Below are 27,362 nucleotides of genomic sequence, written 5' to 3'. Positions count from 1 at the left end.
CAACTTTGAACATTTTCTTTTTTATTTAAAACAAAATTTAATTTTTACATATTTTGTTTTAAATGTACAATCAAACCATCAATGTATTTTTGTACATATAATTCTTCATAATAATGTACAACTCTACCCATAAAAAAAAAAACAATGAGATGAAATACAATGTTAGTATTAAGCAACAACACACCACCACCGGTTAAAGCTAGTCAACCCACAGCAGGACGCCGCCCCTCTTTTCTTGATCCTCCATCAAGAAAAGAGGGGCAGGTTTGATAGGTCAATAGAAATAATGAGCACAGAATACACTGAAGATTCTCCCTCACTATGCATGTTAACCCTTTCACTACCACTACAGAAGGTTAACCTGTTAGTTCCTGCTGCGCCCCGACCCCCCTCTTTAATTCTTAATTGATCCATCTCAGGCCCCGCCTTCTGTTCTTGATCCTCCAATCACAACCGTTGCTTCCACAGGCGTGATTGGCGGATCAAGAGAAAAAAAGTGGGCGGGGAGTTGAAATGGGTCAATCCATTCGCTTCCCTCAACAGATCAAACGTCATAGGATGGTAATATGCGTGATGCGATTACGGGGGGTTATGTAGATCCATGGTTCTCAGAAAGTGGGCTCTTATCTCTTTATAATTATTATATTATTTGAGCACAGCGTATAACTTCTGATCATAGGTTTCACTCTCTCCGCCGTTACCTTTCTCACCTACATGGAATCCTGACCTGCACCAGACTGACCCGACTAGCATCTTCCTCTACGCGGGAAAAGGGTTTGAGAACCATACATTTATAATCTATAACGCCGACTGATGGTCTTCTGGGAAGGACGGAGGACCGGGACGCAGCAAACGAAAGCAAAAGAAAAAGAGGGGGCGGCGACCATTTTGAGTGACTTGCTGCCTTTCCTCGTCCCTGTTAAAAGAACATGTGTGAATATTAAAAGAGAATCCACTGCTCCACACCTGTAGATATGACAGGATCGGATGGGTCTACTAATCAACATGGTGGACAGAGAAGAGAGCACGCCCGCTCTAAAACAAAAAGCAGGGTTGAGATGACTACCATGTTATTCTAGCTTTCCCAGTCATGTCCAATTGACAGACATGTATTAAGCAGCAGAGGCCAGGTTTAGTGGTCAGTACAGAATATTAGGGGATTACAGTTTGGTGTGTAAGTGCCAGGTAAGAAATAATAATCTTGTTTTTCAAGACACCATCAAGCCGAAAAGAAAATTTTTTTTGTAAGAAATTCACTTTTGACCTCTATTGATTCATGCCTTTTTAAAGACGAATGGAGTGTCTGAACTATAGAGCTGTATTTGATGGTTAACATGGACTCCCTCTTGTGTTTGTTTGTTTGTTTGTTTGTTTGTTTGTGTGTGTGGACATGATGCCCAGCAAAAAGAGAAGAGTTCCTGGTTGAAAAAAAAGAAAAGAAAACACAAGACATATTTCCCACAGATCTTGACATAAGCTTCAGCAACGACAAAAAAAGGTCAAATCTTGTTAACACACAGTTACTGTGCAGGATTATCATCCCTCTTCCGCATCGTCGCCGACTTCTATTCACTTGCAAAAAAAATTATGCAGATTTCCAGATTATTTTGTAAGCAGTAAAAAGTTACTTGGTTATAGCAAGATAGCAATACTCTAAAAGTAGTAGCAATAGTAAATAGTTTGAAAGGAAAAGGTTTAGATTTCATTTTCTTTCCTGTAACAGAAAACACAAGTTTCTCTTTTTGTTTTTTCTCTTTACCTCCTTCACTGAGCAAAGGGGATTCACTAGGTGCCCGTCCTCATCTGACACACACACACACACACACACACACATGCATACACACCTATCTCACACCTCACCTGGCTCAGAAATGAACACACACACACACACACACAGTCTTGCAGTTGCATGCATACCGTTTCCTTCTTCAAAGTCCAGTGTGTGTCCATCTTAGGCAAACAGACGTGTGCTGGCCCAGACAGCCGCTCTCGATACACAGCTAGACAAATGCACACTTTAACGGCGTCTCCACCGGATCCGTGAGAGCGGCGGATCTGTGCGGCGCTTCGCTGGCCTGGGGAGGCGGGCGGGCGTTAGGTGCTCCAGATACCACTGCAACCTGATTGGAATGTAGAGGTGCTCGTCACACACACATACATACACAGTCGTACACATTTCACAGGTAAACAATGTTTTTTTTAAAGGATGGACGGGTTGCGCGTGTGTATGTGTGTGTGTGTGTGTGAGGAAGGCGAGGTCTGGCGGGACCGGTATCGTTCGAGGTGTCGGAAAGGTCCTTCATCGCAGCCCAGCGGATCATTCTGACCTTTCACCCCGGGCTCCAGACTAGCTCACAGTAATGTCCACCGTTAGCCGACATAACAGGGCAAGTGTGAGCGGGCGTGAAGAGTGTGTCTGTGTGTGTGTGCGTGCATAAGGGAGAGCATGCTTGTATGTGATAACTGCAAGTGCAAGAGTGTGACTGTGTGTAAGGACGTACAGTGTGTGTAAGGACATACAGTGTGACTGTGTGTGTGTGTAAGGACGTACAGTGTGTGTAAGGACGTACAGTGTGTGTGTGTGTGTAAGGACGTACAGTGTGTAAGGACGTACAGTGTGTGTGTGTGTGTAAGGACGTACAGTGTGTGTGTGTGTTAAAAGTGCATTCCTCATTCTGGGTGCCCCTCAGCCCGTGAGTCTGTCCTAAAGCAGCCAAATAATATTTAACTCCAGTCTCTTCTCAATGTCTCTTCTCAATGTCTCTTTCCTCTTACGGCCAGTAGATGGCGCTCTCTCTCCCACAAGTCTGAGTGTCTCTGGGCCACCAGTCAGTCAGCTTAGTGTTGGTGGTGGGGGGACTAAGGGGTTTGAAAAGGGTATTGGGGTTGGGCGGGGCTGGAGGTCAGAGATTGGAGCCGTCCAGAAGGTGCACCTCCTCCTCGCTTTCGGCGCCCCCTGCTGGCTGCAACGAGGGGACTAGTTGAACATGATGGACTCGGGGTCTTGGTCGGCCATCTGGGCCATGTGACGCAGGATATCTTTTTTTGTGATAATACCAAGGAGCCGCCTGCGGGGGGAGACAGAGCAGAGAAGGGGAGGTCGAGAGCAGAGGCGGAAAAAGGGTGAGAGAGAGAGGGAGGAGGCGAGGATGAAGATAGAGATCAGGGAGAGACGGAGAGGACAGAGGGAGAGTAGGAGAGAGGGGGAACAGAAGGGAGAGAAGAAACATAGTCAGTATATGCAAGCTGGTCGTGGGGTGAGGGAGAGAAGACAGCATATTTTTGTTGGCAAGCACGGCAGAATGGTTTAGTTCCAAAAGTTAAAGCAAGGGATCCAGAATATAAAGCACAATAAAGTCAAAGTACTTGGTTGAAATTAGTAGCAAAAACATGAATCTATACACGTTCCATAATGTCACCAGATTGGATGCCAAACGCTACTGGATGTGATAATAAATACGGCGATTGTGGGTAATTATGAATGAACGGTGATGTCATGCGAAATGTGTTCTGTCTTACAAATTGCTTCCTTCGGCATACTAACTGTACCGCAAACAATTACCACCAACCATCGTTGTGTGGCATTAAAGTATCTTGTATCTTGTTGTTGCTTGTCTTGTAACGTGTCCAAGCCTGTAGCTGATGTTTCCATTTCAGAACGGCATCGTTCATTCATCAACATATCTAGAATTAGCATCAATTAGAAAAAATGTCTACCATATTCAGAAAGACTAGCTAACAAACGGCAATATCAAACTGGCAAACTGACACGATATGTTGGAAAACTCTCGTATTTGACACATTAACACTTTGGCTGCCTAAGGTTAAATTCATGATATACCATAGATTGCCAGCGCTATTTGTCTATGGAGAAAGTCCCCTTCTTTGCAGGGCTATAACTTTTTAAATTCTATTGCTACATTGCCATTATTAGGGCCCATTCAAAGTCCTATATGTATTGTTCATTGTGTAGCAACGTTAAACTTTTTCATTCACATATTCATAGTAAAATATGGTCTAAAGTATAAGTATGTTTTTATCGTTTTCTGCAGCTTTCTCCAGAACTTGATTTATAGCTCCAAATGCATTATATTGATGATGAAATACAGTTTGATAGCAATCGATGCGAGATAAAAGATTTCAACTGGACGTGGTTCTAGAAGTTACTACACGTCATCTGATGTTGACCGGATGGGCGAGGGGGCGTTTATAATTCCGTGGGCAGCGTTATACCAATCATCTAATGTGGGTCAAATGTTGATAATATCAGTTATTATCGAAGACGGTAACGTTACACGCTGAAACTCACCCCAGTATCCGCGCGCCGTTGGGCGATCATCGTCGAGTAGAAATTTTATCATTATGGGATATATTATTACCCGGTCCATCTCCAGCTTGTATAATGGTATATACGTCCAAATCATGTTGTTTATCGAGTTATTGGCAATCGATCGCTATGTAGAGTGACGAGCTACAGTGCCGGAAGCTATCCCGAGTGGCCGGAAGCAATACGGACATTTAGCAAAACCTCTACAGCGCTTCCTGTTAAGCAGTTGCGCGATCGGCCACCAGATGGCGCTCCTGAACCGCCAGAGAGCTCAGTGGGTCCTGCTGGTGGTTCTCAGGCCAGCGGAGGCAGATTATGGATCCGATCGCAGATTTTTGAAATATTGATATAAGGACGCTGTACAGCGTCCCCCGGCAACTTTAGCATCGCCAGCAAAGACGTCTAAAGACGTGTCCCGGCAGTCAAAGTGTTAACGATAGATATACATTAAATGCCAACATCAGCACAATGTTAGTATTCGGAAGGAACACATTTCGCAGCTGCCACAAGTTCCGTACGACAGAACCCACTTCATATCGGAAATCATTTTGTTGCTTATTTGAGATCAAGGCGAAGTGGAAACCGAGGTCACACTTCACCGCTTGGCCAACCGTGACGGGCAGCTGTGCCAACAAAAACAAGTGTCCCAGAGGCACTAAAGTAGATGACGGGAGAGGAGGTGAGTAACCAAGGGAGAACAGTGAGTGGAAGTGCGTCAGAAATAACACCCTATTACCCAAACGGTACTCAATCCAAGTACTAAAAGTAAATTTTAGGGCACACTCCATCGGGGGAATAGGCTGCCATTTGAGACGCAACCGTGGTGAGAGAGAACAAGTCAAGAAGCCTGGTGAGAAGAGTGAACTGGACGTTACGGGGGAAACAGGAAGTAGTGAACAGGAAGTCGTGTGAACATAAGAGCCCTGGGAGACATAGCCGAGGAGGACACATGACCACCGTAGGAGTAAGACTAGAGAGGTCTGGGAGGAGTGAGGAGAAAATACCATCATAGCCAGTCAGAAATGGGGGAACAACACATGCAGCAGTGCAGTGAGAGTCTTTGCCGTACATAGCCAAACAAACAACCATGGCTCACAGACATAACCAAAAATTCACCAACGCCCCCCGTGTCCGAATTCTCATGCTGATTCAAGAGCGCCATGGTCTGACACGCGTCTCTACAATTCGTAGCCGCATTTCTGCAGACCCCTCTCTGATTGGTTGAGCTCCATTTCTGCAGACCCCTCTCTGATTGGTTGAGCGAAGCCCCTCTCTGATTGGTTTAGCTCGTCACGCCGTAAAAGGCGGATGTAATGATATCATATCAAGAAGATAAGCAGAAATGTACTACCAGATTAGCGTATAACGTTATTTATTTTGCGTGACTTCGCGGTTTATTCATAACGTTATGCACATTTCACAACACAGCCAGCTGTTAGAAACTGTACATTGTAACATTATATAACATAACGTTGTTATTTTGCGGTTAATTCACATAACATTATATTGTTTACACTGTCTTTCTTCTATTATAACCCTCCCAAATCATATTCAGAAAGTATCACAGAGACTTCTATTGACCAAGGAATTAGTTATTATTTCGCGGTTAATTCACATAACATTATATTGTTTACACTGTCTTTCTTCTATTATAACCCTCCCAAATCATATTCAGAAAGTATCACAGAGACTTCTATTGACCAAGGAATTAGTTATTATTTCGCGGTTTATTCACATAACGTTATATTGTTTACACTGTCTTTCTTCTATTATAACCCTCCCAAATCATATTCAGAAAGTTTATTATTGGTTTTTAATGACAAACCAATTACATAATCCTATCCAACATATGTGTAAAGGCACACACAACATATTCCAGTTAATGGTATATTTAATGATTCGTTATGGCGTAATCAATACTTCCATGCGTATACATTGCGTTCGCGACCTCCATGTTTTGGGGCTATTCATCAGACAACTTGGATCCGGGATTCGGCTCCCATCCGTCGGGCAACAACTGTGGGTTTTCAGCCTCTCTCTCTGGAGCTTAACAGAGTTTCAACTCCTGGCTAGAGGAGCTTGTCACGGCTCATGCGCATGCGCGCGCTCGGCCAATCAGAGAGGGGTCTGCAGAAATGGCCTCAACCAATCAGAGAGGGGTCTGCAGAAATGCAGCTACGAATTGTAGAGACGCGTCTGACACATGCTGATTCTGAAAGCCTATCATAAAATCTATCACAAATCATGAACAGGGTTATATTAGACATCGATGTAACAATCGGCATCTACAAACGTCCTCTTGAATTCAGCTCTTTTTGGGGGGGGGGGGGGTTTGAGGTCAGAAAGGTATTGAAAGACTAAGGAGAGTAAAGCGAAACAGGCCAAAGAGTTTGAGAGTGGTGGTATAGAGGTAGCATGGTGCAGAACTGGGTCCAAATGAGATAGTCCAAGCAAGTTAGCTTATTAAATCACTTCAGGTGCACCCGAACGATAAAGATGGTTCGGCACTTGATTCTTGACATGTGTGGTAGATAACCCCCCCCCCCCTCTCTCTTTTTAATCTCACCCATCTTTCCTTCACCCCTCCTCCCATTCCTTCCTCTCTCTCTTTCATCTCCCTTCCTATCTACCCAAAACCCCCAGTCCTTCACCTCCCTAGATGTTCAGTCCATTGACCCCCACCCTCTCCCGTGTGTATAAAGATGTTTCTCAGTGAGTTGGGGTTCTCTCATTCCGGGTGTCCAAGCTAGTCACCTCGCTGAGAGTCATCCAGTCAACTCTAACTATTTTTGTATTGATACTTTGACTGAGTTAATCAATTGTATTAACCGGGTCTCTTGACTGAGTAAGTTATTCAGCTTCGGCTACTTTCCACCACACATGCTAAGAACACTAGGATATCAGCGACTTGATTATGGCATCAGTCCTTTTAGAATCTGGGGGTTAGTGAGAGAGGGCTGGGGGTTAGTGAGAGAGGGCTGGGGGTTAGTGAGAGAGGGCTGGGGGTTAGTGAGAGAGGGCTGGGGGTTAGTGAGAGAGGGCTGGGGGTTAGTGAGAGAGGGCTGGGGGTTAGTGAGAGAGGGCTGGGGGTTAGTGAGAGAGGGCTGGGGGTTAGTGGGAGAGGGCTGGGGGTTAGTGAGAGAGGGCTGGGGGTTAGTGAGAGAGGGCTGGGGGTTAGTGAGAGAGGGCTGGGGGTTAGTGAGAGAGGGCTGGGGGTTAGTGGGAGAGGGCTGGGGGTTAGTGAGAGAGGGCTGGGGGTTAGTGAGAGAGGGCTGGGGGTTAGTGGGAGAGGGCTGGGAGTTAGTGAGAGAGGGCTGGGGGTTAGTGAGAGAGGGCTGGGGGTTAGTGAGAGAGGGCTGGGGGTTAGTGAGAGAGGGCTGGGGGTTAGTGAGAGAGGGCTGGGGGTTAGTGGGAGAGGGCTGGGGGTTAGTGAGAGAGGGCTGGGGGTTAGTGAGAGAGGGCTGGGGGTTAGTGAGAGAGGGCTGGGGGTTAGTGAGAGAGGGCTGGGGGTTAGTGGGAGAGGGCTGGGGGTTAGTGAGAGAGGGCTGGGGGTTAGTGAGAGAGGGCTGGGGGTTAGTGGGAGAGGGCTGGGAGTTAGTGAGAGAGGGCTGGGGGTTAGTGAGAGAGGGCTGGGGGTTAGTGAGAGAGGGCTGGGGGTTAGTGAGAGAGGGCTGGGGGTTAGTGGGAGAGAGAGGGCTGGGGGTTAGTGGGAGAGAGAGGGCTAGGGGTTAGTGAGAGAGGGCTGGGGGTTAGTGGTGCAACAGCTACAGCACGAGGTATGAAACACCAAGCGAGGTCAGGGGTCAAGGTAAGGGGGCGGGGTCAAGGTCAGGGGACGGGGTTTGCCAAGAAAGCAACTTAGTTCTAAGGTCATGTTTGTTGCGCTTCACAACAAGCTCGAGGACAAAGATGATCTTAGCGCTAGGATGGTTCTGGAACACCAGGCTCAGATCAGGTCCGACCATTAGGTTGGGGTTGCCGAACAAGGGAGAGGGGGGGGGGGGGGGATACAGGTGGAGTCAAAGGAAGTAGGCAGGGGTATAACGAGATGAGGTAATTGCTTCAACAAGGTAATATCAACATCACACGCTAACTGGCTAGCCCACTACTACTAGCATCAATCACCACAATGACACTCCACCACAGGGCTCAGCCTATCACTACACATGTTCTACTGCAAGGGGTCTTGGGAATAAAGAATGTTACTATAAATTGCTATCACCCCTCCCCCTCCTTCCCCTCCCCCCACCTCACAAAAAACCCAACATTTTGTCCGCTTCCCCCGAGGCGGCTATAGCTACTCGCCAAGTAGTTGTTAAGGTGACGGTGCTATGAGTCGTGTCAGATGTCATCGATCTGTGGAGACCATGGGGGGGGGGGGGGATCGAGAAGGGGAGGAGTTTAAAAAACAAAATGGAGAGAAAAAAAAGAGGGGGGAAAAACAGTCGTTATTTGGGGAAAAGGACTGAGGTAACTTTCAAATTAGACGGCCTACTGCCGTGTGTGGGAAATGGGGGAGGGAGGGAGGGAGACAGACACACAAAGACAACAGGCATAGATACATGACTGTTCACTGTTTAGTACAGGGGGGATGGGGACAGAAAGGGATTTATTAAAAATACTAATAATAAGTCATATTTATCCCTACACACGTCTCGTTCTAAAGCAGTGAACACAAATTAAGTATGGATTTCTTGTTTATGGATGGATGGAGGTAATAAATAAAAACACAAAGAATACTATCCATTATAAATTATACCAAGGTATGTATGCAGCTTAGAGGCCAACTAGGTAGCTACTAGCTATCTGAACACGGTGAGCCGCCATGGGCTGGGAATCTTACTTGCTGACCCCCGGCAGTGATATGTAGCTAGCGTAGCATTTAGGTGCTGCAGAATGTGTCTCGAGTGAAAATAACACATTTATGATATATGATATTGTGATATACTGTCGCCCGAGGGAGTTAATCTCCGGCTGTGATGTGTAGCTAGAGTAGTGTACCCTTGGTTGTGATGTGTAGCTAGCTAGAGTAGTGTACCCTTGGTTGTGATGTGTAGCTAGAGTAGTGTACCCTTGGCTGTGATGTGTAGCTAGAGTAGTGTACCCTTGGTTGTGATGTGTAGCTAGAGTAGTGTACCCTTGGTTGTGATGTGTAGCTAGAGTAGTGTATCCTTGGCTGTGATGTGTAGCTAGAGTAGTGTATCCTTGGCTGTGATGTGTAGCTAGAGTAGTGTATCCTTGGTTGTGATGTGTAGCTAGAGTAGTGTATCCTTGGTTGTGATGTGTAGCTAGAGTAGTGTATCCTTGGCTGTGATGTGTAGCTAGAGTAGTGTACCCTTGGTTGTGATGTGTAGCTAGAGTAGTGTATCCTTGGTTGTGTTGTGTAGCTAGAGTAGTGTACCCTTGGTTGTGATGTGTAGCTAGAGTAGTGTATCCTTGGTTGTGATGTGTAGCTAGAGTAGTGTACCCTTGGTTGTGATGTGTAGCTAGAGTAGTGTATCCTTGGTTGTGTTGTGTAGCTAGAGTAGTGTACCCTTGGTTGTGATGTGTAGCTAGAGTAGTGTATCCTTGGTTGTGATGTGTAGCTAGAGTAGTGTATCCTTGGTTGTGATGTGTAGCTAGAGTAGTGTACCCTTGGTTGTGATGTGTAGCTAGAGTAGTGTATCCTTGGTTGTGATGTGTAGCTAGAGTAGTGTACCCTTGGTTGTGATGTGTAGCTAGAGTAGTGTACCCTTGGTTGTGATGTGTAGCTAGCTAGAGTAGTGTATCCTTGGTTGTGATGTGTAGCTAGAGTAGTGTACCCTTGGCTGTGATGTGTAGCTAGAGTAGTGTATCCTTGGTTGTGATGTGTAGCTAGAGTAGTGTACCCTTGGTTGTGATGTGTAGCTAGCTAGAGTAGTGTATCCTTGGTTGTGATGTGTAGCTAGAGTAGTGTACCCTTGGTTGTGATGTGTAGCTAGCTAGAGTAGTGTATCCTTGGTTGTGATGTGTAGCTAGAGTAGTGTACCCTTGGCTGTGATGTGTAGCTAGAGTAGTGTACCCTTGGTTGTGATGTGTAGCTAGAGTAGTGTATCCTTGGTTGTGATGTGTAGCTAGAGTAGTGTACCCTTGGTTGTGATGTGTAGCTAGAGTAGTGTATCCTTGGTTGTGATGTGTAGCTAGAGTAGTGTACCCTTGGTTGTGATGTGTAGCTAGAGTAGTGTATCCTTGGTTGTGATGTGTAGCTAGAGTAGTGTACCCTTGGTTGTGTTGTGTAGCTAGAGTAGTGTACCCTTGGTTGTGATGTGTAGCTAGAGTAGTGTACCCTTGGCTGTGATGTGTAGCTAGAGTAGTGTATCCTTGGTTGTGATGTGTAGCTAGAGTAGTGTACCCTTGGTTGTGATGTGTAGCTAGAGTAGTGTACCCTTGGCTGTGATGTGTAGCTAGAGTAGTGTACCCTTGGTTGTGATGTGTAGCTAGAGTAGTGTATCCTTGGTTGTGATGTGTAGCTAGAGTAGTGTACCCTTGGTTGTGATGTGTAGCTAGAGTAGTGTACCCTTGGTTGTGATGTGTAGCTAGAGTAGTGTATCCTTGGTTGTGATGTGTAGCTAGAGTAGTGTATCCTTGGTTGTGATGTGTAGCTAGAGTAGTGTATCCTTGGTTGTGATGTGTAGCTAGAGTAGTGTATCCTTGGTTGTGATGTGTAGCTAGAGTAGTGTATCCTTGGCTGTGATGTGTAGCTAGAGTAGTGTATCCTTGGTTGTGATGTGTAGCTAGAGTAGTGTACCCTTGGCTGTGATGTGTAGCTAGAGTAGTGTACCCTTGGTTGTGATGTGTAGCTAGAGTAGTGTACCCTTGGTTGTGATGTGTAGCTAGAGTAGTGTATCCTTGGCTGTGATGTGTAGCTAGAGTAGTGTATCCTTGGTTGTGATGTGTAGCTAGAGTAGTGTATCCTTGGTTGTGATGTGTAGCTAGAGTAGTGTACCCTTGGCTGTGATGTGTAGCTAGAGTAGTGTACCCTTGGTTGTGATGTGTAGCTAGAGTAGTGTACCCTTGGTTGTGATGTGTAGCTAGAGTAGTGTACCCTTGGTTGTGATGTGTAGCTAGAGTAGTGTATCCTTGGTTGTGATGTGTAGCTAGAGTAGTGTATCCTTGGTTGTGATGTGTAGCTAGAGTAGTGTACCCTTGGCTGTGATGTGTAGCTAGAGTAGTGTACCCTTGGTTGTGATGTGTAGCTAGAGTAGTGTACCCTTGGTTGTGATGTGTAGCTAGAGTAGTGTATCCTTGGTTGTGATGTGTAGCTAGAGTAGTGTATCCTTGGTTGTGATGTGTAGCTAGAGTAGTGTATCCTTGGTTGTGATGTGTAGCTAGAGTAGTGTATCCTTGGTTGTGATGTGTAGCTAGAGTAGTGTACCCTTGGTTGTGATGTGTAGCTAGAGTAGTGTATCCTTGGCTGTGATGTGTAGCTAGAGTAGTGTATCCTTGGTTGTGATGTGTAGCTAGAGTAGTGTACCCTTGGTTGTGATGTGTAGCTAGCTAGAGTAGTGTACCCTTGGTTGTGATGTGTAGCTAGAGTAGTGTACCCTTGGTTGTGATGAAGAAAGCTTCTTTCTTTCACCATAGGATCGAGGCCTCTGCCAAGAATCTTCGCAAACTGCATGCTACCATGTCCTCCCTCCTCACTCCCCCCCCACCCCCCCCTCCCTCATCTTTCTCTGCCGAAGACTTTGCGATCTTCTTTGAGGAAAAAGTGGAGAACATCCGCAGCTCCTTCTCCCAACCCCCACCCATTCCAAATGCTGAATCGAGAACCTCATCCTTCACTCTGTCATCTTTCTCTCCCATTACAGAAGCCGAGACCCTGACACTGGTAACGTCGAACCGTCCGACTACATGCCAGCTGGACCGGCTACCTTCCCCACTCCTCCAGACCATAGCACCAGACATCCTCCCATTCCTAACTGCAACCATCAACTCCTCACTCAACTCGGGGGTGGTCCCCACCTCCCTAAAACAAGCCAGAGTCACGCCCCTCATAAAAAAACCATCCCTGAACCCTACCGTCATAGGCAACTACCGTCCTGTCTCTCTTCTCTCCTTCCTTTCTAAAACACTTGAACGTGCTGTATCCAACCAACTTACTGCTTATCTCTTACAGAATGACCTCCTAGACCCTAATCAGTCAGGCTTCAGGACTGGTCACTCCACAGAGACAGCCCTCATTGCGGTCACAGAGGCACTTCACTTAGCAAAAGCGAAAGGCCTCTCCTCTGTCCTGATTCTCCTAGATCTATCTGCAGCCTTCGACACAGTCAACCACCAGATCCTCCTCGCGGCCCTCGCAGGAATGGGAGTGGCTGGCTCTGCGCTGACATGGTTGTCATCATACCTCAATGACCGCTCCTACCAAGTGTCATGGAGAGGGACCCTGTCGGCCACCCGCCCCCTGCGGACGGGTGTCCCCCAGGGCTCGGTTTTAGGACCCCTTCTCTTCTCCCTCTACACTAAATCACTGGGTAACATTATCACGTCTCATGGCTTCTCCTACCACTGTTATGCCGACGATACTCAACTCTTCCTCTCCTTCCCTCCCTCAGATATCCACGTCTCTGAGCGGATCTCGGCCTGTCTGTCCGACATCTCCGCCTGGATGACGACCAACCACCTCAAACTGAACCTAAGCAAAACAGAATTGCTCCACCTGCCGGCCAAATCCTCCCCCCTGACCGACCTTTCCATCACAGTCGAGAATGCAGCTGTGACCGCGTCCCCGACCGCCAAGAACCTTGGTGTTGTCCTCGACGACCAGTTGAACTTCTCTGCTCACATCGCAGCGACAACCAGAACCTGCCGATTCCTCCTGAGCAACGTCAGAAGGATCCGCCCCTTCCTGACAAAAGAAGCCACCCAACTCCTCGTCCAATCAACAGTCATCTCCCGCCTCGACTACTGCAACGCACTGCTCGCTGGCCTCCCGGCCACTGCCACTAAGCCTCTTCAACTCATTCAGAACGCAGCGGCCCGCCTGATCTCAAACCTACCGAAGTCGGCCCATGTCACCCCACTTCTTAGGGACCTGCACTGGCTCCCCATTGCTGCACGAATCCGCTTCAAGGCCCTCGACCTAGCATACCGTGCGGCAAAGGGAACTGCTCCCGCCTACCTCCGGTCAATGGTCTCTAACTACACACCCTCAAGACCCCTACGCTCTGCATCTTCTGGCCGCCTCAGACCTACTCCTATCCAAGCTCCGGGAGGGTCATCAAAGAGAAGTCGCCTATTCTCAGTCCTTGCCCCACAATGGTGGAATGAACTACCCACCCCAGTTAGGACAGCCGAAACACGTCCAATCTTTCGCCGTCGACTAAAGACGCACTTCTTCAACCATTATCTGAATTAAAAAAAAAAAAAAAAAAAACCTAACCCTAACTAACCATACTGTCATGCACTTGTCCTAATAAACTAACCTACACTGTAGCACTCAACACTTTGATGAACATTGTTACTCAGCTGATAGAGTTGTGCCCTTCCTGATGGCTTGTCGTACAGAACTTGTAAGTCGCTTTGGATAAAAGCGTCAGCTAAATGACTAAATGTAAATGTAAATGTAAATGTGTAGCTAGCTAGAGTAGTGTACCCTTGGTTGTGATGTGTAGCTAGAGTAGTGTACCCTTGGTTGTGATGTGTAGCTAGAGTAGTGTACCCTTGGTTGTGATGTGTAGCTAGCTAGAGTAGTGTACCCTTGGCTGTGATGTGTAGCTAGAGTAGTGTACCCTTGGTTGTGATGTGTAGCTAGAGTAGTGTACCCTTGGTTGTGATGTGTAGCTAGAGTAGTGTATCCTTGGTTGTGATGTGTAGCTAGAGTAGTGTATCCTTGGTTGTGATGTGTAGCTAGAGTAGTGTATCCTTGGTTGTGATGTGTAGCTAGAGTAGTGTATCCTTGGTTGTGATGTGTAGCTAGAGTAGTGTACCCTTGGTTGTGATGTGTAGCTAGAGTAGTGTATCCTTGGCTGTGATGTGTAGCTAGAGTAGTGTATCCTTGGTTGTGATGTGTAGCTAGAGTAGTGTACCCTTGGTTGTGATGTGTAGCTAGCTAGAGTAGTGTACCCTTGGTTGTGATGTGTAGCTAGAGTAGTGTACCCTTGGTTGTGATGTGTAGCTAGCTAGAGTAGTGTACCCTTGGTTGTGATGTGTAGCTAGAGTAGTGTACCCTTGGTTGTGATGTGTAGCTAGAGTAGTGTACCCTTGGTTGTGATGTGTAGCTAGCTAGAGTAGTGTACCCTTGGTTGTGATGTGTAGCTAGAGTAGTGTACCCTTGGTTGTGATGTGTAGCTAGCTAGAGTAGTGTATCCTTGGCTGTGATGTGTAGCTAGAGTAGTGTATCCTTGGTTGTGATGTGTAGCTAGAGTAGTGTATCCTTGGTTGTGATGTGTAGCTAGAGTAGTGTACCCTTGGTTGTGATGTGTAGCTAGAGTAGTGTACCCTTGGTTGTGATGTGTAGCTAGAGTAGTGTATCCTTGGTTGTGATGTGTAGCTAGAGTAGTGTACCCTTGGTTGTGATGTGTAGCTAGAGTAGTGTATCCTTGGCTGTGATGTGTAGCTAGAGTAGTGTATCCTTGGTTGTGATGTGTAGCTAGAGTAGTGTATCCTTGGTTGTGATGTGTAGCTAGAGTAGTGTACCCTTGGTTGTGATGTGTAGCTAGAGTAGTGTACCCTTGGCTGTGATGTGTAGCTAGAGTAGTGTACCCTTGGTTGTGATGTGTAGCTAGAGTAGTGTATCCTTGGCTGTGATGTGTAGCTAGAGTAGTGTACCCTTGGTTGTGATGTGTAGCTAGAGTAGTGTACCCTTGGTTGTGATGTGTAGCTAGAGTAGTGTATCCTTGGTTGTGATGTGTAGCTAGAGTAGTGTATCCTTGGTTGTGATGTGTAGCTAGAGTAGTGTATCCTTGGCTGTGATGTGTAGCTAGAGTAGTGTATCCTTGGCTGTGATGTGTAGCTAGCTAGAGTAGTGTATCCTTGGTTGTGATGTGTAGCTAGAGTAGTGTACCCTTGGTTGTGATGTGTAGCTAGAGTAGTGTACCCTTGGCTGTGATGTGTAGCTAGCTAGAGTAGTGTACCCTTGGTTGTGATGTGTAGCTAGAGTAGTGTATCCTTGGTTGTGATGTGTAGCTAGAGTAGTGTACCCTTGGCTGTGATGTGTAGCTAGAGTAGTGTATCCTTGGTTGTGATGTGTAGCTAGAGTAGTGTACCCTTGGTTGTGATGTGTAGCTAGCTAGAGTAGTGTACCCTTGGTTGTGATGTGTAGCTAGAGTAGTGTATCCTTGGTTGTGATGTGTAGCTAGAGTAGTGTACCCTTGGTTGTGATGTGTAGCTAGAGTAGTGTACCCTTGGTTGTGATGTGTAGCTAGAGTAGTGTACCCTTGGTTGTGATGTGTAGCTAGAGTAGTGTACCCTTGGTTGTGATGTGTAGCTAGCTAGAGTAGTGTACCCTTGGTTGTGATGTGTAGCCAGAGTAGTGTACCCTTGGTTGTGATGTGTAGCTAGAGTAGTGTATCCTTGGCTGTGATGTGTAGCTAGAGTAGTGTACCCTTGGTTGTGATGTGTAGCTAGAGTAGTGTACCCTTGGCTGTGATGTGTAGCTAGAGTAGTGTACCCTTGGCTGTGATGTGTAGCTAGCTAGAGTAGTGTATCCTTGGTTGTGATGTGTAGCTAGAGTAGTGTACCCTTGGCTGTGATGTGTAGCTAGCTAGAGTAGTGTATCCTTGGTTGTGATGTGTAGCTAGAGTAGTGTACCCTTGGCTGTGATGTGTAGCTAGCTAGAGTAGTGTATCCTTGGCTGTGATGTGTAGCTAGAGTAGTGTATCCTTGGCTGTGATGTGTAGCTAGAGTAGTGTATCCTTGGTTGTGATGTGTAGCTAGAGTAGTGTACCCTTGGTTGTGATGTGTAGCTAGAGTAGTGTACCCTTGGTTGTGATGTGTAGCTAGAGTAGTGTATCCTTGGCTGTGATGTGTAGCTAGAGTAGTGTACCCTTGGTTGTGATGTGTAGCTAGAGTAGTGTACCCTTGGTTGTGATGTGTAGCTAGAGTAGTGTACCCTTGGTTGTGATGTGTAGCTAGAGTAGTGTACCCTTGGTTGTGATGTGTAGCTAGAGTAGTGTACCCTTGGCTGTGATGTGTAGCTAGAGTAGTGTACCCTTGGTTGTGATGTGTAGCTAGAGTAGTGTACCCTTGGTTGTGATGTGTAGCTAGAGTAGTGTATCCTTGGTTGTGATGTGTAGCTAGAGTAGTGTACCCTTGGTTGTGATGTGTAGCTAGAGTAGTGTACCCTTGGTTGTGATGTGTAGCTAGAGTAGTGTACCCTTGGCTGTGATGTGTAGCTAGAGTAGTGTATCCTTGGTTGTGATGTGTAGCTAGAGTAGTGTATCCTTGGCTGTGATGTGTAGCTAGAGTAGTGTATCCTTGGTTGTGATGTGTAGCTAGAGTAGTGTATCCTTGGTTGTGATGTGTAGCTAGAGTAGTGTATCCTTGGTTGTGATGTGTAGCTAGAGTAGTGTACCCTTGGTTGTGATGTGTAGCTAGAGTAGTGTACCCTTGGCTGTGATGTGTAGCTAGAGTAGTGTACCCTTGGTTGTGATGTGTAGCTAGAGTAGTGTACCCTTGGCTGTGATGTGTAGCTAGAGTAGTGTACCCTTGGTTGTGATGTGTAGCTAGAGTAGTGTATCCTTGGTTGTGATGTGTAGCTAGAGTAGTGTACCCTTGGTTGTGATGTGTAGCTAGAGTAGTGTACCCTTGGTTGTGTTGTGTAGCTAGAGTAGTGTACCCTTGGTTGTGATGTGTAGCTAGAGTAGTGTACCCTTGGCTGTGATGTGTAGCTAGAGTAGTGTACCCTTGGTTGTGATGTGTAGCTAGAGTAGTGTACCCTTGGCTGTGATGTGTAGCTAGAGTAGTGTATCCTTGGCTGTGATGTGTAGCTAGAGTAGTGTATCCTTGGTTGTGATGTGTAGCTAGAGTAGTGTACCCTTGGTTGTGATGTGTAGCTAGAGTAGTGTATCCTTGGTTGTGATGTGTAGCTAGAGTAGTGTACCCTTGGTTGTGATGTGTAGCTAGAGTAGTGTACCCTTGGTTGTGATGTGTAGCTAGAGTAGTGTACCCTTGGTTGTGATGTGTAGCTAGAGTAGTGTACCCTTGGCTGTGATGTGTAGCTAGAGTAGTGTACCCTTGGCTGTGATGTGTAGCTAGAGTAGTGTACCCTTGGCTGTGATGTGTAGCTAGAGTAGTGTACCCTTGGTTGTGATGTGTAGCTAGAGTAGTGTACCCTTGGCTGTGATGTGTAGCTAGAGTAGTGTATCCTTGGTTGTGATGTGTAGCTAGAGTAGTGTACCCTTGGTTGTGATGTGTAGCTAGAGTAGTGTATCCTTGGCTGTGATGTGTAGCTAGAGTAGTGTATCCTTGGCTGTGATGTGTAGCTAGAGTAGTGTATCCTTGGTTGTGATGTGTAGCTAGAGTAGTGTATCCTTGGCTGTGATGTGTAGCTAGAGTAGTGTACCCTTGGTTGTGATGTGTAGCTAGAGTAGTGTATCCTTGGTTGTGATGTGTAGCTAGCTAGAGTAGTGTACCCTTGGTTGTGATGTGTAGCTAGAGTAGTGTATCCTTGGTTGTGATGTGTAGCTAGAGTAGTGTATCCTTGGCTGTGATGTGTAGCTAGAGTAGTGTATCCTTGGTTGTGATGTGTAGCTAGAGTAGTGTATCCTTGGTTGTGATGTGTAGCTAGAGTAGTGTATCCTTGGTTGTGATGTGTAGCTAGAGTAGTGTATCCTTGGTTGTGATGTGTAGCTAGAGTAGTGTATCCTTGGCTGTGATGTGTAGCTAGAGTAGTGTACCCTTGGTTGTGATGTGTAGCTAGAGTAGTGTACCCTTGGTTGTGATGTGTATTGTGTAGCTAGAGTAGTGTACCCTTGGTTGTGATGTGTAGCTAGAGTAGTGTATCCTTGGTTGTGATGTGTAGCTAGAGTAGTGTACCCTTGGTTGTGATGTGTAGCTAGAGTAGTGTACCCTTGGCTGTGATGTGTAGCTAGAGTAGTGTACCCTTGGCTGTGATGTGTATTGTGTAGCTAGCGTAGTGTACCCTTGGTTGTGATGTGTAGCTAGAGTAGTGTACCCTTGGCTGTGGTGTGTAGCTAGAGTAGTGTACCCTTGGTTGTGATGTGTAGCTAGAGTAGTGTATCCTTGGTTGTGATGTGTAGCTAGAGTAGTGTACCCTTGGTTGTGATGTGTAGCTAGAGTAGTGTATCCTTGGTTGTGATGTGTAGCTAGAGTAGTGTATCCTTGGTTGTGATGTGTAGCTAGAGTAGTGTATCCTTGGTTGTGATGTGTAGCTAGAGTAGTGTATCCTTGGTTGTGATGTGTAGCTAGAGTAGTGTATCCTTGGTTGTGATGTGTAGCTAGAGTAGTGTATCCTTGGTTGTGATGTGTAGCTAGCGTAGTGTACCCTTGGTTGTGATGTGTAGCTAGAGTAGTGTACCCTTGGCTGTGGTGTGTATTGTGTAGCTAGCTAGAGTAGTGTACCCTTGGTTGTGTTGTGTAGCTAGAGTAGTGTATCCTTGGTTGTGATGTGTAGCTAGAGTAGTGTACCCTTGGCTGTGATGTGTATTGTGTAGCTAGAGTAGTGTACCCTTGGCTGTGATGTGTATTGTGTAGCTAGAGTAGTGTATCCTTGGCTGTGATGTGTATTGTGTAGCTAGCGTAGTGTATCCTTGGCTGTGATGTGTATTGTGTAGCTAGAGTAGTGTACCCTTGGCTGTGATGTGTATTGTGTAGCTAGAGTAGTGTACCCTTGGTTGTGATGTGTAGCTAGAGTAGTGTATCCTTGGTTGTGATGTGTATTGTGTAGCTAGCGTAGTGTACCCTTGGCTGTGATGTGTATTGTGTAGCTAGCGTAGTGTACCCTTGGCTGTGATGTGTAGCTAGAGTAGTGTACCCTTGGTTGTGATGTGTAGCTAGAGTAGTGTACCCTTGGCTGTGATGTGTAGCTAGAGTAGTGTATCCTTGGTTGTGATGTGTAGCTAGAGTAGTGTATCCTTGGCTGTGATGTGTAGCTAGAGTAGTGTATCCTTGGTTGTGATGTGTAGCTAGCTAGAGTAGTGTACCCTTGGCTGTGATGTGTAGCTAGAGTAGTGTACCCTTGGTTGTGATGTGTAGCTAGAGTAGTGTACCCTTGGTTGTGATGTGTAGCTAGAGTAGTGTATCCTTGGTTGTGATGTGTAGCTAGAGTAGTGTATCCTTGGTTGTGATGTGTAGCTAGAGTAGTGTATCCTTGGTTGTGATGTGTAGCTAGAGTAGTGTACCCTTGGTTGTGATGTGTAGCTAGAGTAGTGTACCCTTGGCTGTGATGTGTATTGTGTAGCTAGAGTAGTGTATCCTTGGTTGTGATGTGTAGCTAGAGTAGTGTATCCTTGGTTGTGATGTGTAGCTAGCTAGAGTAGTGTATCCTTGGTTGTGATGTGTAGCTAGAGTAGTGTACCCTTGGCTGTGATGTGTATTGTGTAGCTAGCGTAGTGTATCCTTGGCTGTGATGTGTAGCTAGAGTAGTGTACCCTTGGCTGTGATGTGTATTGTGTAGCTAGAGTAGTGTATCCTTGGCTGTGATGTGTATTGTGTAGCTAGAGTAGTGTACCCTTGGCTGTGGTGTGTATTGTGTAGCTAGAGTAGTGTACCCTTGGCTGTGATGTGTATTGTGTAGCTAGAGTAGTGTACCCTTGGTTGTGATGTGTATTGTGTAGCTAGCGTAGTGTATCCTTGGCTGTGATGTGTATTGTGTAGCTAGAGTAGTGTACCCTTGGTTGTGATGTGTATTGTGTAGCTAGAGTAGTGTACCCTTGGCTGTGGTGTGTATTGTGTAGCTAGAGTAGTGTACCCTTGGCTGTGATGTGTATTGTGTAGCTAGAGTAGTGTACCCTTGGCTGTGATGTGTATTGTGTAGCTAGTGTAGTGTATCCTTCCATAGTAGAGCCGGAGGAACAGCAAGAAATCTACTAACTAAGCCTTTGATGTGACAGTTCCCATGGTGACCCCACATTACAGGACCAAGGGTCAATCAATAAAATACTAGAGAGCTTTCAGATAAAATTGACCCATCTCAAGCCCCGCCTTCTTCTCTTGATTCAGAAGCAAGGGTTGTGAGTGGAGGATCAAGAAAAGAGGGCGGGGCTCGAGATAGACCGTAATGAGTAGCTGGTGGCAATGGAGATGGAGGTCAGTGTCTCTATGAAGGATAACTCGGTTAGAAATATGTCCACAACAAGCCAACCCCACAAACGACAGAGTGAAACGACATAGAGAGAAGATGACTATATATGGAGTAACTGTCAGTATACTTTTTTCTCCACAGAAAAGTTTCATGCGTCCCTCCTAAGAGGCGGAGCCTAAAAAGAGATAGGTGTGGAAGGGGGGGCGGGGCTTAGTCACCAGGGGCTCCACGTGCTGCTTGAGCTCCTCCAGGTGTTCTAATATATTCTTCTTAGTGATGATGCCCAACAAAATCCTGCAACACACACCTGTTACTCAACGAGGACCCGACAACAACAACAATAAACAACAACAACAAACACAGAGAGAGACAAGAGACAGCAGCAGCACAAAGCATACATAACAGGGATAACTTAAAAAAAAACTAAGAACATTAAACAACTTCAACATAATTCAATATTACACATATGAAACATAACATAAGGTGTCAATATAGTGGTGCAACTTCAATGCATGACGAACCGCTAATGAATGGCCCATGAATTTCTCCGTTTTATTTAAGCAGTTGGATTCTCGCGGCACTAACGCTGTGGAAATAAGGATTATTCAATGGTTCTGGTGTTTTTTGTGAGTAGTAAGGTGTGCAGTAAGTAACCGGTCTAACGGAGTGTCATGCAAGGCGTGTATTTGATGTGTTCAAGTTCAAGTTTGTTTATTATTAGTCACAACAAAATACAGAATACTTTATGATGAAATGCTTGTTTCTGTATGAGCCCCTGAGTGTGCTACATACAGTAAAAAGAAAGTAAGTAAAAAAAGTTATTAAGAAGTAAGTAAAAAGTAAGTAAAGTCAATATACATATATACAATACAGAGTAAAATGAGTAACAGTGAGGTACAATGCAGAGGTACAAAACTTAGTGTAGGGTGCAAATGAAGTATGAATGTAGTGCAAATCTCTTTAATAATAGATACATATAAAGTGTGTTAAAGTGTCTAAAGTGAGTAAAGTGTGTGGTAAGGTGAGTGTTTGTTTAAAGTGAGTGTGTACATGTGGATGCGTGTGGTTATATCATTATGTAACGGAAATCAAAATTGAGTTGAACTGAAAAGGGTGATTCACAATAGTGCGCCTGAGCTGAACCTTGCTGGGTGATGGGATTTTGAGTTATTTTATATGATGACAAATACACACACACACACACACACACACACACACACACACACACACACACAACTCCTAGCTGTGTGTGTATCTGAACACTTCCAACCCGGGCCAAATGGCTAGGAGTAGTGCCATCTATGTCACGTTCCCCCGGCAGCATAAAAAAAATGTCAGACCACAAAATCCCCTTAAATGTCCCCTTTAATCAATGTAATGTAATATTTATTCTGGTGTAGGTTGAGAAACAAGGCCCTGTGACTGATTGTGTCAAAAACAAGATAAGACTTATTTTGTTCTCTCCAATTCAAAATGACATCCTCTACTTCCTGGGACCAGCCGAGCGAGGCGGCTGGCGGAGGTGCTCTATGAGGACAGACAGACAGAAAGAAAGAAAGAAAGAAAGAAAGAAAGAAAGAAAGAAAGAAAGAAAGAAAGAAAGAAAGAAAGAAAGAAAGAAAGAAAGAAAGAAAGAAAGAAAGAAAGAAAAAGACTGCTGCAACCTCTATATACCGTTTATATCTCTCTGTTCATATCTACTGACTTCATCACGGAGAACCTTTTACACAGACTGCACATGGAGAATGTTATCAAGAGATACTGCATGCCTGGGACACATCTCGCCACCAGGGGGCTCTGTGGAGACACTAGTCTGGAAACTGGTCTGAACCGTTCATTCCTGAACAGATCCATAGCAATTGTAATCATATGACGGACTAATAATTTCTCACTGTAAATACATAATACTATCACAGTTGTAAATTAAACTTGCATGATCTGAAAAGACATGTTCTAATAAATGGAAATCCTCTAAATCTATACACCTCAAGCCAATTATTTATAATTTCCTTCCTGTAGAAAGTCGACATTTCTCACCGTTCAGCATGGGCCTCGACTGGCCCTAGCCTGGTTTCCTAAACTAAGGGGTGGGGACCCAAGATGGGTCGCGGGCCCCTTCTTCTGGTGGGTCCTCGCATGACAACACCGCTAATATGCTTGTGATGTGTTTTTGATAAAAGCCTGAGTCCCATGAAAAACAAACCCCCGCGTCCCGACCTGAAGAAGACACCAGGGGGCGACAGTACTTCCTGCCTGTGTTGCTGACAGGACATCAGGACATCTTTACATGGTGCATGCGTCTCCTCTGCTTAACAAACCACGTGTCATTTGTCCGGCATAAGGTCATCCGGCAGGTGAGTAGAGCGCAGGCAGCAGTGTTAGGCTTAGAGGCCATGCAGTTTAGAGGTCAGAGGTTACACGGGGGGGGGGGCAGCACCAGAGACTCCCAGAGAGTCACATGCAACACAGCAGTGTGTGTGCGTGTCATGCATGTCATGTGCGTTTGTGATCCTCTTCCAGCGCTCCTTCATCCTCCGACCCCCCCACACGTCTTCCACAGAGACAAGAAGGGGTTCAAGGTACTCTTCATTAGTCAAGTTAAAAAGGCCTTTCAGGGGCGCCAGGGCGGCGCACCACATAACGCACTGCAGTGCAACGCGGCCGTCCCGGGTTCCACTCCCGGACCCGGCGACCTTTGCATGTCTTCCCCCGTCTCTCTCCTCCCATCCTTCCTCTCTGCCGGACTTGTCCAATAAAAACTAATAAAAATCTACCAAAAACATAATAAAAAAAAAAGGCCTTTCAAACAAAAAGGATAATTAAAAACGTCTTAATGACAGCTACCCCCACCCTGAAGTCCTCCCTCCCACCCCCACCCTGAATCCTCCCTCCCACCCCCACCCTGAATCCTCCCTCCCACCCCCACCCTGAATCCTACCATCAACCACCACCCTGAATCCTCCCTCCCACCCCCACCCTGAATCCTACCATCAACCACCACCCTGTACCCTCCCTCCCACCCCCACCCTGATCCTACCATCAACCACCACCCTGAATCCTCCCTCCCACCCCCACCCTGAATCCTACCATCAACCACCACCCTGAATCCTCCCTCCCACCCCCACCCTGAATCCTCCCTCCCACCCCCACCCTGAATCCTACCATCAACCACCACCCTGAATCCTCCCTCCCACCCCCACCCTGAATCCTACCATCAACCACCACCCTGAATCCTCCCTCCCACCCCCACCCTGATCCTACCATCAACCACCACCCTGCACCGTCCCTCCCCCCCCCACCCTGAATCCTCCCTCCCACCCCACCCTGCATCCTCCCCCCCCACCCTGAACCCTCCCTCCCACCCCACCCTGCATCCTCCCCCCCCACCCTGCATCCTCCCTCCCAGCACCACCCTGCTACCTCCCTCCCCCACCCTGAATCCTCCGACTCACCCATTGTGAGTGACCAGGCACTGTCGCAGGCCCAGCTTCCTGAAGATGTCCACCACGATCTCCATGGGGGTGTGGTCGGTGACGGTGAAGGGGCTCATGTCCAGGATGGAGCGCAGCTTGAGGGGCCGCGGGCTGTCGGCCGGCAGGGTGGGCGCGTGCTGCGTGAAGTACACCCTGGAGCTCAGCATGATGCCCTCCTGCTTACGACGAGCGTTCTCTGTCGGGGGGGGGGGGGGGAGAGAGAGAGAGAGAGATGAGAGAGAGAGGGATAGATAAGAGGGAGGGGGGACGAGAGAGAGAGATAGGGGGATAGATAAGAGATAGAGGGATAGATAAGAGAGATAGATAAGAGAGATAGAGGGATAGATAAGAGAGAGATAGAGGGATAGATAAGAGAGATAGATAAGAGATAGAGGGATAGATAAGAGAGAGATAGAGGGATATATAAGAGAGAGAGATAGAGGGATAGATAGATAAGAGGGAGGGAGGACGAGAGAGAGAGAGATAGGGAGATAGATAAGAGATAGAGGGATAGATAAGAGATAGAGGGATAGATAAGAGAGATAGAGGGATAGATAAGAGATAGAGGGATAGATAAGAGATAGAGGGATAGATAAGAGAGAGAGAGAGATATAGGGATAGATAAGAGAGAGAGATAGAGGGATAGATAAGAGAGATAGATACGAGAGATATATAAGAGAGAGATATAAGAGAGATAAAGATAGATAGACAGATAAATAGAGTTAGAGAGGAGGGGGGGGGGGGGGGGGGTTATGTCATCAGTGATGTCACGCATCAATTTACTTGAATGGGCACTTAGAGGTTAAGGACGGGAATTCAAAGAAGCCAGAAAGCAGACTGTGTGCCAACCATACTAAATCACAACAAAAGATTGTTTTTTTTTATAGAAATAGAACTACCTTTCCCATGCTGTGTAGGAAAAGGATTGTTAAAGCCGTTTCTCTCCCCGTTATGGATCACGGTGATGTGATTTATAGGCCTCTGCCTCTACTCTTAAGCCCCGGGTGCAGTTTATCATTTTGCTCCGACCACTTGGAACTCTCTACAAGATAGATACCTTAAAAATGAAGAAGAATCCATGATTTTAAATCATTCTGTCTCTTTCGTATCGTTTTACCGTATCTTTTATCAACTGTTTTTATATATTGTTTTTAATTGATTGTTCTCTTCATGTTGTATCTTATTATTCTGTGTCTTTAAGGCTCAGGAGGTAGAAGAACGCTCGTCTGGTAATCAGAAGGTTCCCGGTTCAATTCCCGGCAGCATGTCGACGTGTCCTTGAGCAAGACCCCTAATTGCTCCCGATGAGCAGGTTGGCTCCTTGCATGGTTGCCTCCGCCGTCTGTGTGTGAATGTGTGAGTGAATTGGTGAATGTGAGGCATACGTTATTATAAATCGTTTTGGATAAAAGTGCTATAAAAATGCACCATTTTAACACTTTGATTGCCTAAGGCTAAATTCATGATATACCGTAGGTTGCCAGCTCTATTTGTCTATGTAGAAGTTCCCCTTCTTTGCAGGGCTATAACTTTTTTAATTCTATTGCTAAATTGACATTATTAGGGCCCATTCAATGTCCTATATGTATTGTTCAGGGTGTATGAACGTTAAACTTTTTCATTCACATATTCATACTAAAATATGATCTAAAGTATAAGTATGTTTTCATCTCGGGGCGGCTAGGTGGTGTAGTGGGCAAGGCACTCGCCACCAGTGTGGAGACGCTAGGATTCGCGTGTTCGAATCCAGCTCTCCACATTGTTTTCAGTTTAGCTGGTCATCCGCAGTAATACACATTGGCCGTATTACGGGGAGGGAAAACTGAAGGGTGGGGATCGAACGTTGTGAACAAGCGACTCCTACAAGTCGGTTGGTGCGCCTGCGCAGTAGAATCAGGAAGTGTCGGGGGCAGCGTGAGCCTCCCACGCGTTACTCCTCGCCACTGAGAGATCGAGCTGCGCAGGTGAAAAGATGCGACTGCTGTTACCTCAAGTACCGGAGGGGACTTGTGCTATGTATGACTTAGTCCACATTGCAGCCGGCTTGTGGGAGGCAAGAAACAGCGTTCGTGACAGGGGAGGGTTGAATTGGATGATACGAAATTGGGATGGGAGAAAATATAGAAAATGGGAGAAAAAGTGGATAAAAAAAAAAAGTATGTTTTCATCTCTTTCTGCAGCTTTCTCCAGAACGTGATTTATAGCCCCAAATGCATTATATTGATGATCAAATACAGTTTGATAGCAATCGGCGCGATATAAAAAAATCCAACTGGACGGACTTCTGGAAGTTACTACACGTAATCTGATGTTGACCGGATGGCCGAGGGGGCGTTTATAATTCCGTGGGCAGCGTTATACCATTCATCTAATGTGGGTCAAATGTTCATCATAGCAGTTAGTATCGTACACATTGAAAAATAACGCTGAATCTTACCGTATCTTCCTCGCGCCGTTGGGCGATGAGCGTGGAACAGACATTTTCCTATTATGGGATATAGAAATATCCGGTCCATTTCCAGGTTGTATAATAATATATACGTCCAAATCATGTTGTTTTTTCGAGTTATTTGCAGCGATCGGTGTTCACTGTGTGAAGACTGAGTCGCTCTAACACTAGCGAGTGCCCGGACCCCATATGGAGTGAGTCCTACCGGGTTAAAGGTAACATCCGTTTTTTCGATCTGCCGATCGGCCACCAGATGGCCACCAGATGGCGCTCTTGAACCGCTAGAGGATTGAGAGGAGATCACACTTGTGTCTCAGGGCCCCGGAAAGGAAATACAGATTTTTGAAATATTGATATCAAAGACGAGTTACGGCGTCTTCGGCAACTTGAGCATGGCGGGGAAGGACGCCTAAAAGTGTCTTCCGGCAGTTAAAGTGTTAACATTTCAACATCATGGTGAAGGTTAATAATAATAATGGCAATAATCAAATCTAATTGGCGGCACCGAAGGGTAATGCTCATATTTAAACATAATACACGAGCATGTGATTTACTTTGTGTGGTGTGTTACAATAAATAACGAAATGTTCTAAATAAATAATGTTAAATTTGAGATGTTTGGACATATTTTCTTTTATTTTGTTTTACTTAAATAATTCTTTTGGTTATTACAGAGAGAGTTAAGTACCACAAGAAGGTACTGTTGGGTACCAATACCGAATAATGGTATCGGTTCAAATGTAAACGGTACCCAACCCTAATAATATATGAAGACTGGCCTCTCGCCACCGTTTCTTCATATTCACAGATCTCGTCAGTAACTTGCAGGAAAACCCTCGTGGCTTTTACACAAACACGTGGACAGGCCCCGCCCCTTTTACACAAACA

At 46.0% G+C, this 27,362-nt stretch overlaps 1 protein-coding gene across 1 annotated transcript in view; it reads right to left on the bottom strand.

The window, feature by feature from the left end:
* The window catches only part of clcn3 (chloride channel 3), a 170,014-nt gene continuing 142,652 nt past the window's right edge, over nt 1-27,362 (bottom strand). The window contains 3 exon segments of the mRNA XM_084312301.1: nt 1-3,068; nt 20,771-20,846; nt 24,005-24,221. Coding sequence (XP_084168427.1) covers nt 2,904-3,068; nt 20,771-20,846; nt 24,005-24,221 — 458 coding nt within the window. The 3' untranslated portion in view covers nt 1-2,903.

This window comes from Notolepis coatsorum, assembly GCF_963971535.1.
Source record: "Notolepis coatsorum genome assembly, chromosome: 4".
NCBI lineage: Eukaryota > Metazoa > Chordata > Actinopteri > Aulopiformes > Paralepididae > Notolepis > Notolepis coatsorum.
The sequence above is the reverse complement of the archived record's forward strand: the minus strand, read 5'-3'. Positions and strand labels throughout refer to the sequence as shown.